This window comes from Rhinopithecus roxellana, chromosome 6 (genome assembly GCF_007565055.1).
Source record: "Rhinopithecus roxellana isolate Shanxi Qingling chromosome 6, ASM756505v1, whole genome shotgun sequence".
Classification (NCBI taxonomy): Eukaryota; Metazoa; Chordata; class Mammalia; order Primates; family Cercopithecidae; genus Rhinopithecus; species Rhinopithecus roxellana.
Window position 1 is genome coordinate 29,662,616 of NC_044554.1, and position 15,033 is coordinate 29,677,648.

At 42.0% G+C, this 15,033-nt stretch overlaps 1 protein-coding gene across 1 annotated transcript in view; it reads left to right on the forward strand.

Annotated features, from left to right (window-relative positions):
• Positions 1–11,251: 11,251 nt before the first annotated feature.
• Positions 11,252–15,033, forward strand: part of LOC115898329 (putative adenosylhomocysteinase 3) — a 22,198-nt gene continuing 18,416 nt past the window's right edge. Inside the window, exon 1 of the mRNA XM_030932993.1 lies at positions 11,252–11,318. Within this exon, the coding sequence (XP_030788853.1) occupies positions 11,252–11,318 (67 nt within the window). The remainder of the gene's footprint in view (positions 11,319–15,033) is intronic.

Genomic DNA, 15,033 nt, shown 5'->3' on the forward strand with positions numbered 1-15,033 from the left:
AGATACTCACCAAAATCCTCATTTCACTCAATTCATCCATATATCCCAAACTCCAAGTAGATGAAAAACACTTCCCAGTCTTACTTCTGTTGCCTAGGTCATCCATTCTGGTGGACTGGAGCCACAGGAACTCTTCATCCCCCAAGTCTAACCCCTCCTTCATAGCCCCTTCCTCTTAGGCACCAAGATTGATGTCACGTCACAGCAATAGTCCCAGGCTGCTTCCTATCCTCATCAAAGAAGCCAGTGAATTTCAGGCAAAAAAGCTTCAGTTCACTGTCTGAACTACTATTGTGCCTCTGACATACCCAACCTTCCAATAATAATACCCTTTTATCACCATTAAGTATCAGGACCTAATAAACCGGGCCTTGAATAGAGGAAAATAATGCCTCAAGATAGAGGTCTTTTAAGAAAAGGCCATCCCTCTTAAAAAAAGGGCTGTTCTCTCATTCATTCCATCTCAGTGGATGGACAACTGGATTCAATAAATCTTTTTGCTCACCTCCATATGCCAAGCTCTGTGCTACGCACTAGGGATCCTAAAATATTTTCTGGGCTCTCATGGATCTCACAATCTAGAGAGGAGAAAAGCAGATAAATCTATCATTCCAATACAGAGCAATTATGTTCTATGAAAGAAATAAGACAAGGGCATTCAAAGGGCATGTTTCTCATAATGGGGAGCAGGTTGTGGTAGACAGAGAAGACATACTGAGTAGAGCAGCAAGTAGGTGAATGGGAGTTAGGGGAATGGGAGTTAGGTGGGAGGCAGATATTCTGGCAGCAGGAGTAACATGTCCAATAGCACAAAAGAGCTTTACGATCAACCAGTAGACGGACCACCAGAGTCTGAGGCATGCAAGATGAAGCAGGGGGGCATCCCTAGAAAGGGGCAGGTATCCCATGCTGAAGGGCTTTATTTTATTCTGAAGGTGCCAGGAAAACCACGGAAGACTTTTTAAGCCCGAGAGAGATATGATCAAGTCTATTTCAAAATAAGGGCTGTAACCACAATACACAGACTGAGTGGGAAGCCACGTCTGGAGGCTAGAGGACTTGTGATTCAAGAGTGAGATGACAAGAGTCAAATTATTTTTGACAAGAATGCAAGACCATTCAATAGGGGAAAAGACAGTCTTTTAAACAAGTAGTGCTAGAAAATCTGAATATCCACATGCAAAATAATGAAGTTGGATCCTTAACTAACAACATATGCAAAAATTAACTGAAAATGCATCAAAGACTTAAACACAAGAACTAAAAATGATAAAACTCTTCAAAGAAAACATGCAGCAAAGCTTTACAACATCAGATTTGGCAATGACTTTTTTGGATATGACACCAAAGACATAGGCAACAAAAATTTTTAAATAGACATGTTAGACATCATGAAAATTTAAAAATTCTGTGCATCGAAAGACACTATTAAGAGTAAAATGGCAACTCACAGAACGTGAGAAAATATTTGCAAATCCTGTATCTCAAGAGGGATTCATATGCAGAGTATCTAGAGCCCTAGAACTCAACAACAAAACCACCCAATTAAAAAATGGGCAAAGGACTGGAATAGACATTTCTCCTAAAATATAGGCAAATAACCAATAATCACATGAAAAGATGCTCAACATCACTTATCATTAGGGAAATGTAAATCAAAACTACAATGAGATACCACTTCACACCCACTAGGACGGCTAGTATCAAAAAATTAGAAAATAACAAGTGTTAGGACGATATGGAGAATTGAAACACTTATGCACTGCTGGTGGGAATGTCACATGGTGCAGCTACTGTGGAAATAGTATTATGGATCCTCAAAAAATTAAAGATAGAATTGCTATATGATCCATTAATCCCACTTTTCAAAGAGATATTTGTATGTCCACATTTATAGCAGCATTATTCACAATAGCTAAAAAATGGAAGTAACCCAAGCATCCATCAATGAATAATTAGATAAACAAAATGTGATATATACATAAAATAGACTATTATTTAGCCTTTAAAAGGAAGGAAATTCTGACATATGCTACAACATGGATGAACATGTTAAGTGAAATGTTAAGTAACATGTTACAAGATATGTTAAGTGACATGTTAAGTGAAATAAGCCAGTCGCAAAAAGAAAAGTACTGTATGAATGCACTTATATGAAGTACTTAGAATTAGTCAAAATAATAGAGATAGTGGAGTGTTGGTTGCCAGAGGCTGAGGAAGAAGAAACTGGCCAATAATTGTTTAACGGGCACAGAGTTCCAGTTTTATGAAATGGAAAGTGTTCCAGAGACAGATGATGGTGATAGCTGCACAAATGGTAAATGTATTTAATTCCACTGAACTGTACACTTAAAAATTCTTTGGGAAGGTGAGTCGGGCAGATCACCTGAGGTCAGGAGTTCAAGACCAGCCTGGCCACCATGGTGAAACCCCATCTCTACTAAAAATACAAAAATTAGCTGAGCGTTGTGGCACGTGCCTGTAATCCCAGCTACTCAGGAAGCTGAGGCAGGAGAATTGCTTAAATCCGGGAGGCAAAGGTTGCAATGAGCCGAGATAGCACCATGCACTCCAGCCTGGGTGACAGAGTGAGACCCTGTCTAAAAAAAAACAAACAACAACAAAAAATTCTTAAGATGGTAAATTATATATTATTTATATTTTACCACAATAAAAAAATTGGGGTGGCAGGGAGAGAGATGACAGTGGCAAAGGTGATAGAGAAATGGGCATTGAGAACTATTTGAGGTATAAATATTAGAGGTAGGAATGATAGGGCTTGATAATTCAAGTGGCTATGGGGAGACTGAAGGAGCAGCAGGACTCCAGGAGGACACCAGGTTTCTGGTTTGGACAACTGGGTAGTTGGCATCATTTGCTGAGACAGGGAATATAGTTGTCTCATCAGAAGACCCGATGAGGCCTCCGTTCCCCGAGACCATTTCTCACCCTTGACTTACATCAGCTTCACTTCCTGGATCCTTGGGCTTTCATGGTTTCTACCATAGTGTATATTAATCAAGCTTCAGCCTCCAGCCTTTCTCTGCCCAGTTGGCTGCTCTCTGAAGAGACATCTACCCTGATTCCATTCTTGTTCTTTCCCTGCCCCTTGACACCTTCATAGGGTGGATTCTTCAGTTCACCTCACTGACAGCTAGTCAATTCCCTACCCTAATTAGCCAGCCCAATCACCTGTGCACTTAACCAACCCACCCACCTCATCACTGAGGCCTCTATTCACTATCCCCGCTGGCCTTTGCCTTGCCACCACTCCAGGCTCCATACATCCCAGCCTGAACCCAGCCCCTTTCTGAGTCACTCAAAGCTCAGCCAAAATGTAAGTTTGATATCAATCCACAGCAAAGTTCTTGCACAGACCATAAAAGAGATATTTTCTGAACCCTAAGAAGAAAAGGTGATGGTATGTAGGAACTCACATAGGTTTGCCAAGAATAAAATTGAATACTTCCCTTTTTGAATAAGTTTAGTGGATTAATCAGGAAAATGCTGTGAACAGAAAGGAATTTGACCAAATTTTTCAGGCCATTATAGACAAGACTGAATGATAATACAATCAGGTGTGTTCATATTTGGTTGAATAACTATAGCCCAGGAGTATTAATTGATTAATTCCCCTACAAGTGCTCAAAGACTCTCCTTGGTCCTACCTTTAACAAAGCTCTTATCAAGTATTTGGACAAAGAGAGGCATCACATGTATTAAGATCTGAGAATGACGTTGAGCTAGATAATTTAATTGGTAATCAAACTGAAAGAACTGAAAGATCTACGTAAGTTGAAATAATGGGTCACAACCAACAAGAAAAATAATGGAGATAAAGTCCTTTTAAGACCAAGAAACACATGTGCAAGGATACAAAATGAGTGATATCTGAACAAGTTTATTTAAAACAAACAAAAAACTCAGGGTCTAGGTGCTTCAAGGTCAAAAGAAACCTACTCACTGCTCCAAGCCCACAGTGCAGTTGGAGGCAGCAGTCACTGCAGATGGTGTCCAGAACAAAGGAGGCGAAGACTCCCCACTGCTGTGACTATAACCTCCAGCTTGTGGTGGTGGGCTTCAGAGGGCCTTCACAAATTTGGCAGTGGCAGCCTCTAGAGTAGAATTTTAAAAGGGAGGGTTTAACTTTTATATACCTTGACTTAATGCATATTTAGCATTTATTATTTTGCATTTAAAAACAAAGAAAGAAAAAATCTGAAGTATAACATGTTAGTTGAGGATGTAGAATTTGGAGTCAGATGGAGTGTTCAAATTTCTATTTAGCTACTTAGCTGTGGGAGCTGGGGCAGGTCATATCATTTCTTCGGCCCTTGGTCTTCTCATCCCAAACAATGGGAAGATAGTGGCACCATAAATTTCCCTTAAGAGTTTATCTAAAAGACATGTCTAAAGCACCTGGCACATAATCAACACTCTCACTCCAACCATAATCAGAGAAGGACCCGGACTAAGGGTCTGGAAAAGGGAAGAGAGATCCTGAGAAGGAAACAATAACTGCTTGAGAGGTTGAAGTATTTGAAAGGTTATTATGGGGAAGGAGAATAACTCTTTTTTTGGTATTGCTCCAACAGGCATAATTGAAATCAACAGGTAGAAATTCTTGTGGTGGAAATGCCTTTCCACTCATCACAAGGAAGAATGTCTCAACTCAGGCCACTCATAAAAAGTGGTGAGTGCCCCATGGCTGGAGGTTTTACAGTGGAGGTTGTACAACCACCTGCCAGAGATGATATTCAAGGAGGTCTTACCCTGGGAGTCTGGTTAGCTTGGTGTTCTGAAACTGGATTGATCATTAGAAACATAAGGAGAGCTTTTCCAAATGCCAGTTCCATGGCCACACGCAGTCCTAATGAATCAGAATGGCTGTGGGGGCAAAAAGAATATGGATTTTCTAAAAGTTCACCAAGAGACTGATGAAAAACCAGGCTTGGAAACCACCAGGTTATAACCTTTCTGTTTCCTTGAGTTTAAGAATGTACAACTTGACATATGTTGCGCTGAATTTTGAACAATAAGGTAAAGTCAACTAGGACCAGGGTGTCTTTGAAGGAAACAGGAAAGGAGAAAGAGTGTGAATAAGTGAGTTACCCCATCCCTGCAACAACCCAGGCATGACCAGGGTACAAAGACTCCTTGTCCAGGCAATGATATGAACCCATGGGGACCCTGCTGCCCTCTGACAAGGGAACACTTGGATATATGTCAACTTTCTGCAAACCACCAGCATAAATTTTCTTTAAAACCAAAGTCACAAATAATCCCCCCCAATAGAAGCATATGACTTATTTTGTTTTCACACAAGCTCAGTCTTAGATAAAACAGGAGACAGAGAGAGCGATATCAAGATGTTACAGCCAAAGAAGGAAGCAGAGGAGAGGGGCAGCCTTTGTTACTTTTTAATTGGAAAAAGATCTTATTTCAGACAGCAAGACATTTAAGAAATGCCATTAATTGTTTGCTGCTGTCACCAATGAGAAAAAGGTGAACAGGTAGGAAGCAGACTTCTAAAATTAGCTATCTTTAAAAGTTGAGGAGTCCTTACTTCTAGCAGAGGCAGGTTACTGTATTAAATACTAACAAAGTATGAGTTAACAGTGACTTCTCCAGTCCTCTTAACTGGTTAACCTCTTAGTTCTAATAAGATACTGGTTTATTGTCAGGGCACAATTTCCTAACCTTTGTGCAGAGGACATTTAAGGAATCTAAGAATGCAAATATGCACCAAATAGGTGTAGCCGGATAAATTGGTCTCAAGCATATTTTTTATTGCTGTTTTTGAAATTTATATAGACATTGAAATTAAAATACATATTTAAAAAGCATTACTGAATTCACAGCAGCTTTTCATTGGCACAAACTGTCCCAATCAATGGGTACCAAAGTACAAGTAGTATCATCTGGGCATGCACGAACCTTTTCCTGCTGGAAAGAGTGAAAGCTAAGCTCAATAGCTTAGGAAGAGCCTATTTGGGTTCTTTTTCCTCCCGTGCACACTACAAATAGCTTTTCCTTAGTTCATACTGAGCTGGCTCTTCAGGAGCAGACAGGAAATGAGATGGGAGTGCAGGGAGAGACTGGGAGAAAACAGCAATGATTTAGCTGCTCTTCTCGTTGTGTGGGAGAGGTCTACTTCCCACCTATGGAAATCTTCATACATTTTTTTCCTGCAAACAGAGTCCTCTGGGGCTGCCAACATCAGTGAAATAAAGGGTAATTTAGTTTATCTTGAAAACAAAACAACCCAAAACCCACTGCTATTATCAAAACTGAAGAATTACTGGGAGGAGGGATTCCCTGAATTATTCACTGCCCTCAAGCAGTTTACAAAATAGTAGGGATGCCACCAAAAAAGAAATGGGAAAAAAATTTTATGCATGCTCAAAAGTTGGACATAGTAATTTATTAGTTTATATTAAATTAAATTATGTACAATTCGTAAACCTTTTTTAAATGATGAAATTCGGTGCTGTCAAGTTGTTGAAAATGTACACCCACATCCTGCTGGTAGCAGGGTAAATTGGTACAATCCTTTACCAAAGCAATTTGATACTACATTCAAGAACCTTAAAATGTTCACACCCCTTGATCCAGTAACTTAAAGGAAATTTATTTTAAGAAAATAAGTCAAGGCCAGGTGCAGGGGCTCATGTCTGTAATCCCAGTACTTTGGGAGGCTGAGGTGGGAGGATCACGAGGTCAGGAATTTGAGACCAGCCTGACCAACACGGTGAAACCCATCTTTACTAAAAATACAAAAATTAGCTGGGCGTGGTGGCAGGTGCCTGTAATCCCAGCTACTCAGGAGGCTGAGGCAAGAGAATCATTTGAACCCGGGAGGCAGAGGTCGCAGTGAGACAAGATCGTGGCACTGCACTCCAGCCTGGGCAATAGGGCAAGACTCTGTCTCAAAAAAAAAAAAAAAAAGAAAAGAAAAGAAGTCAAAGGAAATTAAAAGTTATATGCAGAAACATTTTTATTATGTACAATTTCTAATATTGAAAACTTAGAAGCAGTCAAAAGGCTTAATAGAGGAATATCAAAATAAATTATAGTAAGGCTATTCAATGAATGAAATGAAATACTCTGTAGCCATTAAAATGTCAATAATGAACTACAGAAACATGACAAATGCTGAAGATAGTGAGTGAAAAGAAAATGCAGAGTATAAAATTATATCTATGCCTTAATTGTAGTTGAATAAAAATATATTCCTTATATTACCGAAGAATAAGGACTCACCAGAAACATAGAAAAATCCAAATTATTTTATGAATGATTCAAAATTGTAGGTGAGTTTTATCTGTTTTTGTCTTAGAGTATATCTACAACATTATAAAGCTTGGTGCATAAAAAACATCTGAACATGAGTGCAAAAGGATTATTATTGGGCTCACCTGTTATCACTAACGCCTGATCCAAACGTATCTCTCCCTGGCTTATGAAGTTATTCTTCAACTTACCCTCAGGCGAAGGGAGAAACTGAACTTACAGTACGAGATACAGCTGTACTAGGACTTTCATGCAAATAAGACTATTTCTCCTTTCCGGTCTCGAATGAGATGGAAAGAATGGAATGATGACTAAACAGGGACTGACACTGGTAAAGCTGGGAAATTGGCTGCCTCATATGTGCCTTCCAAAAACCCTCTGAAATGGTGTTCTTCACTTAGGAGAAAACATACCCAGAAGGGTTATGTGGTTTGCCCAAGGACACACAGCTAGTTGGTAATGGAGCCAGTTTTCAAATCCTGGGCAGATCTGATTCTGAAAGCCTCCTCATTCTACTCTACATCCCCTCCCAAGCAAGTATGGGAGAAGATGAAGACACATTGTTTATGATATGGGTCAAGTCAGTTTGCACCAAGGTCATTAACTCATTTGGCCCTTGAAGTTTCAGGCCACTGTTTGAAATCCTGATGGTATGTTAGACTCATCCGGGGATGTATTGAAAATTTTTTTGATGCCTGGGCCTTACCTGCAGAGATTTTGATTTAATTGGTCAAGGATAGGATATAAAACTCTCCAAGGATAGGATGGCTCAATCAGGGCTGAAAACCACTGGTTTAGGCCCTTTGCATTTCCAACCTCTATCCTATAAACCTTTCAATTGGTCCCATAATGGGAGTTAAAACAACACTCCATTCACTCTTCTAAAAATTGTTTGATTGTGATAAAATAGGCATTACATAAAACTAACTTCTCTCTTTTTTTTTTTTTTGAGACAGAGTCTCACTCTGTCGCCCAGGCTGGAGTAGAGTGGCACAATCTCAGCTCACTGCAATCTCCGCCTTCCAGATTCAAGTGATTCTCCTGCCTGCCTCGGCTCCTGAGTAGCTGGGACTGCAGGCATGTGCCACCATGCCCAGCTAATTTTTGTATTTTTAGTAGGGACGGGGTTTCACCATGTTGGTCAGGCTGGCCTTGGACTCCTGACCTCAGGTGATTCACCTGCCTCAGCCTCCCAAAGTGCTGGGATTACAGGCGTGAGCCACCGTGCCCAGCCAAAACTGACCATTTTAAAGTGTACAATTCAGTGGTACTAAGTACATTCACAATGTTGTGCAACTATCACCACTAACTGGTTCCAGAACTTTTTTTTAATCACAATGGGAAAACCCCAATGAGTAGTCACTCCCCATTCTTCCCCTTCCTTCAGTTCCTGGCAACCACTAATCTGCTTTCTGTCTCTATGAATTTACGTATTCTGGTCATATGATATAATCATACAATATGTGGCCTTTTGTTGATGGCTTCTTTAGGTGAGGATATTTTCTTTTTCCAACCTGAAGGAGAATGGATAGCATAATGTTTTCAATGTTCATCTAGTTGTAGGTGTATTAAAACTTCATTCCTTTTTATGGGTGAATAATATTCCATTGTATGGATATAACACAATTTGTTTATTCATTCATCAGTTGATGGACATTTAAGTGGTTTCCACATTTGACTTCCGTTCACTCTTCCCTCAGATCTGAGGTTCCTCAGGACACACCTTTACAGAAAGAAGAACTAGAGAAGAAGAGTTTTATAAGCTAACAATGGGACTGTAGGGTGAATCTGTGATTCTGAAAGTGTGATCTCCCAACCAGCAGCACCCACATTACTTGGGGACTTGTTACAAACGCAAATCCTTAGGCCCCACCACAGACCTACTGAAGGCACAAACTCTGGGGATGGGGCCCAGCACTCTGTGTTTTCTTTTTTTTTTTTTTTTTTTTTTTTTTTTTTTGAGACGGGGCTGGAGTGCAGTGGCCAGATCTCAGCTCACTGCAAGCTCCGCCTCAGCCTCCGGAGCAGCTGGGACTACAGGCGCCCGCCATCTCGCCCGGCTAGTTTTTTGTATTTTTAGTAGAGACGGGGTTTCACCATGTTAGCCAGGATGGTCTCGATCTCCTGACCTCGTGATCCGCCCATCTCGGCCTCCCAAAGTGCTGGGATTACAGGCTTGAGCCACCGCGCCCGGCCGCACTCTGTGTTTTCATAGCCCTCCAGGTGACTCAGACACATGCTGAAGTTTGAGAACTACTGGTGTTGGCCGGGCACAGTAGCTCACACCTGTAATCTCAGTACTTTAGGAGGTGGAGGCGGGAGGATCACCTGAGGTCAGGAGTTTGAGACCAGCCTGGCCAACATGGTAAAACCTCGTCTCTACTAAAAATACAAAATTAGCCAGGCGTGGTGGCACATGCCTGTAATCCCAGCTACTCGGGAGGCTGAGGCAGGAGAATCGCTTGAACCCAGGAGGCAGAGGTCGTGGTGAGCTGAGATCACGCCATTGCACTCCAGCCTGGGCAACAAGAGTGAAACTCCATCTCAAAAAAAAAAAAAAGAACCACTGGCATAGCAACACTAGCCTGGGGCTCCAGCTCAAGGCGTTTCTGTGGCTTTCTCTCAGGTTGACTCCGCCCACACTGCAAACCAAGCACCTCCGGAGCAGAGCAGTGTCCAGCCCCGGGCAGCCTCCCTGGTAGTGCAGTCATAATACTCTCATCTGCAGGATCCAGGATGTTAGTGTCACTGAATTCAGCTGGTGCATGAGACGAGGTTGACACGACACCCTCAAGTGATCACAGTTCTCTGTAATAAACAAACACATGTTGTAAGAAAATAGTCTTAATTAGAGAGCTGCATCCTAGCAGTTTACATTGTTGACTGTCTTACACTCAGAGAACCGCAATCAACTTGTTCACTTCAGAACTGCTACTGGAAGACAATTGGCAGGGTCTCCATCATCTGGTTTCTGCTTCTCCTTCTGGCCTGGTGAAGATCCTGCTCTTCCCCACCAGCCTGGATTACTCCTACTCACTCCTCCAAGCCAGTGGGTCACGTGTCAGGCCACCTCCCTGCCTTTGCTCAAGTGGTTTCTCCTCCCTGTGATACCCTCCTACTCTCTCCCGGCTCATCACATCCTCCATCCCTCATACTCAATCCACCTTCACCTCTCTCGTGACAGCCCCATGGGGCCATCCCTGCCATCAGCCACCTCCTCTTCCTTCCCCTTATTTTTGGTACCACCATTCTTTGCTTGATCATACTGTTTGGGCATCTCTTGTTTGGGGTCATTTTTGTTATATTGTTATTTGGTCCTTACTTTTTTAGACTTAATTCTTGACTATCAACTATTCTATAAGCTTCAATACACATATTGTAGCAGTGGGAGAATGCTATTTAAAGCCATGACTATGGCCACTTTCACATAATAGGACATACATTCTCTTATAGGGAATAAATAATACCATGAGCCTTGATGGGACTTGTAGGTGAGAAATGCAAGCTCTGGGTATAGCCTAGGAAGTAACAAAGAAAAATGAAGAACAAGCTGTATTGTGCTCTGGTGGGAAGTAACCCGAATTTGGGGATTGCAGGAAGCCGTTAGTTGAGTAGACAGCTGCCCCTGGAGAAGAGCAAAGCCCAAGAAGGTAATGGCAAGGTAAGGCCTTAAGGGGACATGGTGAGTGGTTTGGCTAAAGGGCAGGACATTAGGCCTTCTGCGATTGCCCCATGATGCTGTGCTCCAATTCCTTGGCATTCAGCCAAATGCAGCCTAAGGCAGAAACGATAGAGAAACTGGGGCCCTGTACAGCAGGGTGACGTGGCAGGGAAAGGGCAGTCACTGCCAGGATGCTGACGATCCTGGACCAGGAGACTGAGTTCTCAGAAACAGTCTCAGGACATATTGAGGAGGACTCGGCTCTCACAGAAGAGGAGTGGGACTCTGCTCGTTAATATGGGTACACAGGAAGAGGAGCCCAGAAGACTGGATGGCTTAAAGTCCTGCTGTGTCAGAATTATAAGTATGCAATGTCTACCATGCAGAAATAGCACAATACTGTATCTGCCTTTCTGGAAAATTCTGCTGGAATGGTGGTTATGGGGTGAAGACTTTGCAAGTGTTTTTTGTCTGATAGTTTGAGGGTCCAATGTATTAGGCAAAATCACAATAAAAGTGATGGCATTAAGTATCCTATGGGTATCATATATATAATATATTATATTATTATAATATATTATATATAATATATATATAATAATAATTAATATATTTAATATATATTATATTATTTTAATATAATATATATTATATTATTTTATATATAATATTATATATATTATATTATATTTATATTTATTAATATATATTTATTTATATATTATATATATAATATTATATTATATTTATATTTATATATAATATATATTATTTATATTTATATATTATATAATATATATATTATGTCATATATATAATATGTATTTTATATATATATGTATTTTGAGACAGAGTCTTGCTCTGTCACCCAGGCTGGAGTGTGGTGGTGCAATCTTAGCTCACTGCAACCTCCGCCTCCCGGGTTCAAGCGATTCTCCTGCCTCAGCCTCCCGAGTAGCTGGGACTATAGGCACCCCCTGCCACACGCAGCTAATTTTTGTATTTTTAGTAGAGACATGGTTTTGCCATGCTGACCAGGCTGGTCTTGAACTCCTGGCCTCAAGTGATCTGCCCACCTCGGCCTCCCAAAGTGTTGGGATTACAGGTGTGAACCACTGCGGCTGGCCCTGTTCATTATTTTTTAAAAAATAGCCAGAACAGAAACTTAAGTGCCTTAAAGACTGTTTCCAATTAAAATTATGGCAGCCCTGATACATGAACTGTGGATTCTCAATCATCCATTTATCTGTGCACTGGAGTGGACTGGGGCTTACTTTCTAGGTGCACTTTGGCCTTGCTTCCCTATTTGCCCACCGCCTTTTCTGAACCTAGGTCATGGATCACCTTCAGTTCAAGTGAGAGCCCATACTGGGATCCTGAGCGGGAGTGTGTCAGTCCTATCCCATTTGAGCCCACAGGTAAAGCACAGGGCTCCACAGTAACTAGCCTTCCAGAATGGTGGCCCCTCAGGAACTCATCAGGATTCACACATTTCCTTAAACTCACTGCTGCCCAAGATTTGTCAAAGACTCAGCTGTCAAGGACAGCCTTTATGAAGGACTGTCACAGGGATATTCGCTCCTAACCAGTTTTCCACAGAGGGCAAAGGCAGAGGGCTCCAGAGCCAGCCTGCCTGCTTGCCTGCCTGCCTGGGTTTGAAGGCTGCCTAGAGATCATGAGCTCAGTAACCTTGGGAAGCTTTCTTAGCTTTTCTAGGCCTCAGTTTACTCATCTGTAAATGGGAATGACCATATTACAATCTCATACAGGTGCTGTAAGACTTCAGCAAGGAGATCCATGCAGAGGGCTCAGAGCTGTCACTGGCCCTCCTGACGCTCAGCAAGCATTTGCTGTTGTTGCCCCTGGTTAAGTCACAGACCCTGCGAGCACTGTGCCTGGACTCCATGATGCTGGCTCTCGGGAATGGTTTCTATTGCCTGATGCTGTGGCTTGTTGCCATTAGCCTCTATTAAAGGGAAGCCGGTGGTACTTATCACTGGGTTTATTCTGAAGAAGTTGTTGAGAACAGTTTATAATGTTGCACAGTGCCCTTCTCAGAAGGCCTCTAAAGAGCTCTTTCTGAGCGGTTGCCTCTCCTGAGCCCGGGAACGTTGTGAGTGATTTAATAATCAGGTTTCTCTCATCACACTGGCCCTGACAAAGTGCGTATGACTTCATGGTAGGTATTTTTGTATGAACCTCATTCTTGGCTCTATTTTATGACCCCACTCCTTGATTTATTTCTGTTAAATCATTCTATGCCTTGTAATAATAATAATTATCCACTGAGCACCTCTGTGGTCCAGGCTAGTGCTAGGAACTTTACGTGAACTGGTATTAATGTCTACCCTAATTCTACTGGGAAGACATCATTCCCATATTAGAGGCAGAAAAATCTGGTGCCAGAAAGATGCTGGCACTTGTCCATGGTTCCTGGGAAAGAGAGAAGGAGAGCTGGGATTGCAGCCACACTGTCACACACACACCTAACTGATGCACTCTTCCCGTATGTGAAGCATTTCTGTATCCTGTCATAAATGCTTTGGGGAACAAGGGAAGATACAAATACATAAATTACACTTTAAATGATGTCTTCCCTTGCTAGTTCTCTTATTTAACAGGAAGGACTATGGTTGTGGTATCGATGCTCCAAGTCCCCAGAGGGTCCCAGGACACCATGACCATCGGCCCTGGGGTAAAATGAGGAAGAGCTCAGGAAGCAGTAAAAGCACACATGAATTCTGCTCCTGGTGTCAGAAACATGATTTTGTTGATCACAGGGCTGCCTTCTTCTGTCCCCCAAACACCGGCCTCCCTTACTCCCCTCCAGGCCCCAGAAGCAATATCAGGACTGCTGGGGTTTAGAGAGCACCTCAAGCACAGCTATGCACCCTGAACCATGCCACTAGTTACTCCAGATGAATTATGTCATCCCATGTGGTCCTCAGGGTACTTCCTGCATGAAGTGCTGGATGTGCAGATGTCTCCACATGTCCCTGGAGGAGGGTAGCAAAGAAGACCCAGGCTCTGGAGTCTCCTGCTTACACTGGAATTAAGGATGCCTTCCTCTCTCCCTGCCTCAGTCTCCTTTTTATAAGAATATTAATACTAAAACCCCCTCCTAGGAAGATGGTTGAAGGTACCAGTTAAGAGCACAGAGCTACATGATCATAGTTTGAATCCAGGCTCTGACACTAGCTGAATATAACCTGAAGCAAGTGATTTAACCTTTCTGAGCCCACATCTAACCTTTCTGTAAAATGTAGGTAATGGTAATTACTACTTCAGAAGAGTATGAAAGAATAAAATTGGTTGAGGTATACAAATAATTTAAACTATGCCTGGCACATAGTAGGCACTGTTTTATGTGTTGGCTGTTACTGTTATTATACATGCAAAATGCTTCTAGTGACCATCAATTGATGTTAGCTATTACCTGCACCCCTGTCCTCCCCAACCCTCCCCCACCAGTTATGAACACAACTGCAAGTAGCGCCCTGGGAAACGTTGGTCTTGTCCAGCATATGCAAAGGGCAGGAATTCCGTGAGTAGCTCTTTGCATGAGAAACTGAATCCTCCCAGCCTTTCCATCCTTGCCGAAGCAAGAAGGGAGGAAGAGAGTGAGTACAAACCATCTTAGACGCAGCTGAGCTGTGTTTCTCAGCTCCTTAAGACAAAGAGAGCCTCATCCTTTAAATTTCAAATAAAATAAATTCCCAAGCTTAACTCTAAGCTGCATGTAGACAAATTAGCTCTGAGGCCTGATCACTGAGGATATGTTTCTTAAGTGAATTCACATGAACAAATAGGAAACATTCTTCTTCCTTTTCTAAGTAACAGCCTGGGAACAAGAAGTTGACAGAAGCAGGGATGAGCCTGTGTGGTGCCCATGGATCCTGGAGCTCCCAAGGAGAGGCAAACACTCCCTTCCCCAGCTGCCACTCTTTATCGCTTGTTTTTTCTGCTCTTTGCTCTCCTGAATCATTTTCTCTTACGTCATGTTTTCCAGACACTGAAAAAAACTACCTTGGCAAATTCGAGATGAGCCGATGACTCAGAGGCGTTTATAAGAAGCCTTT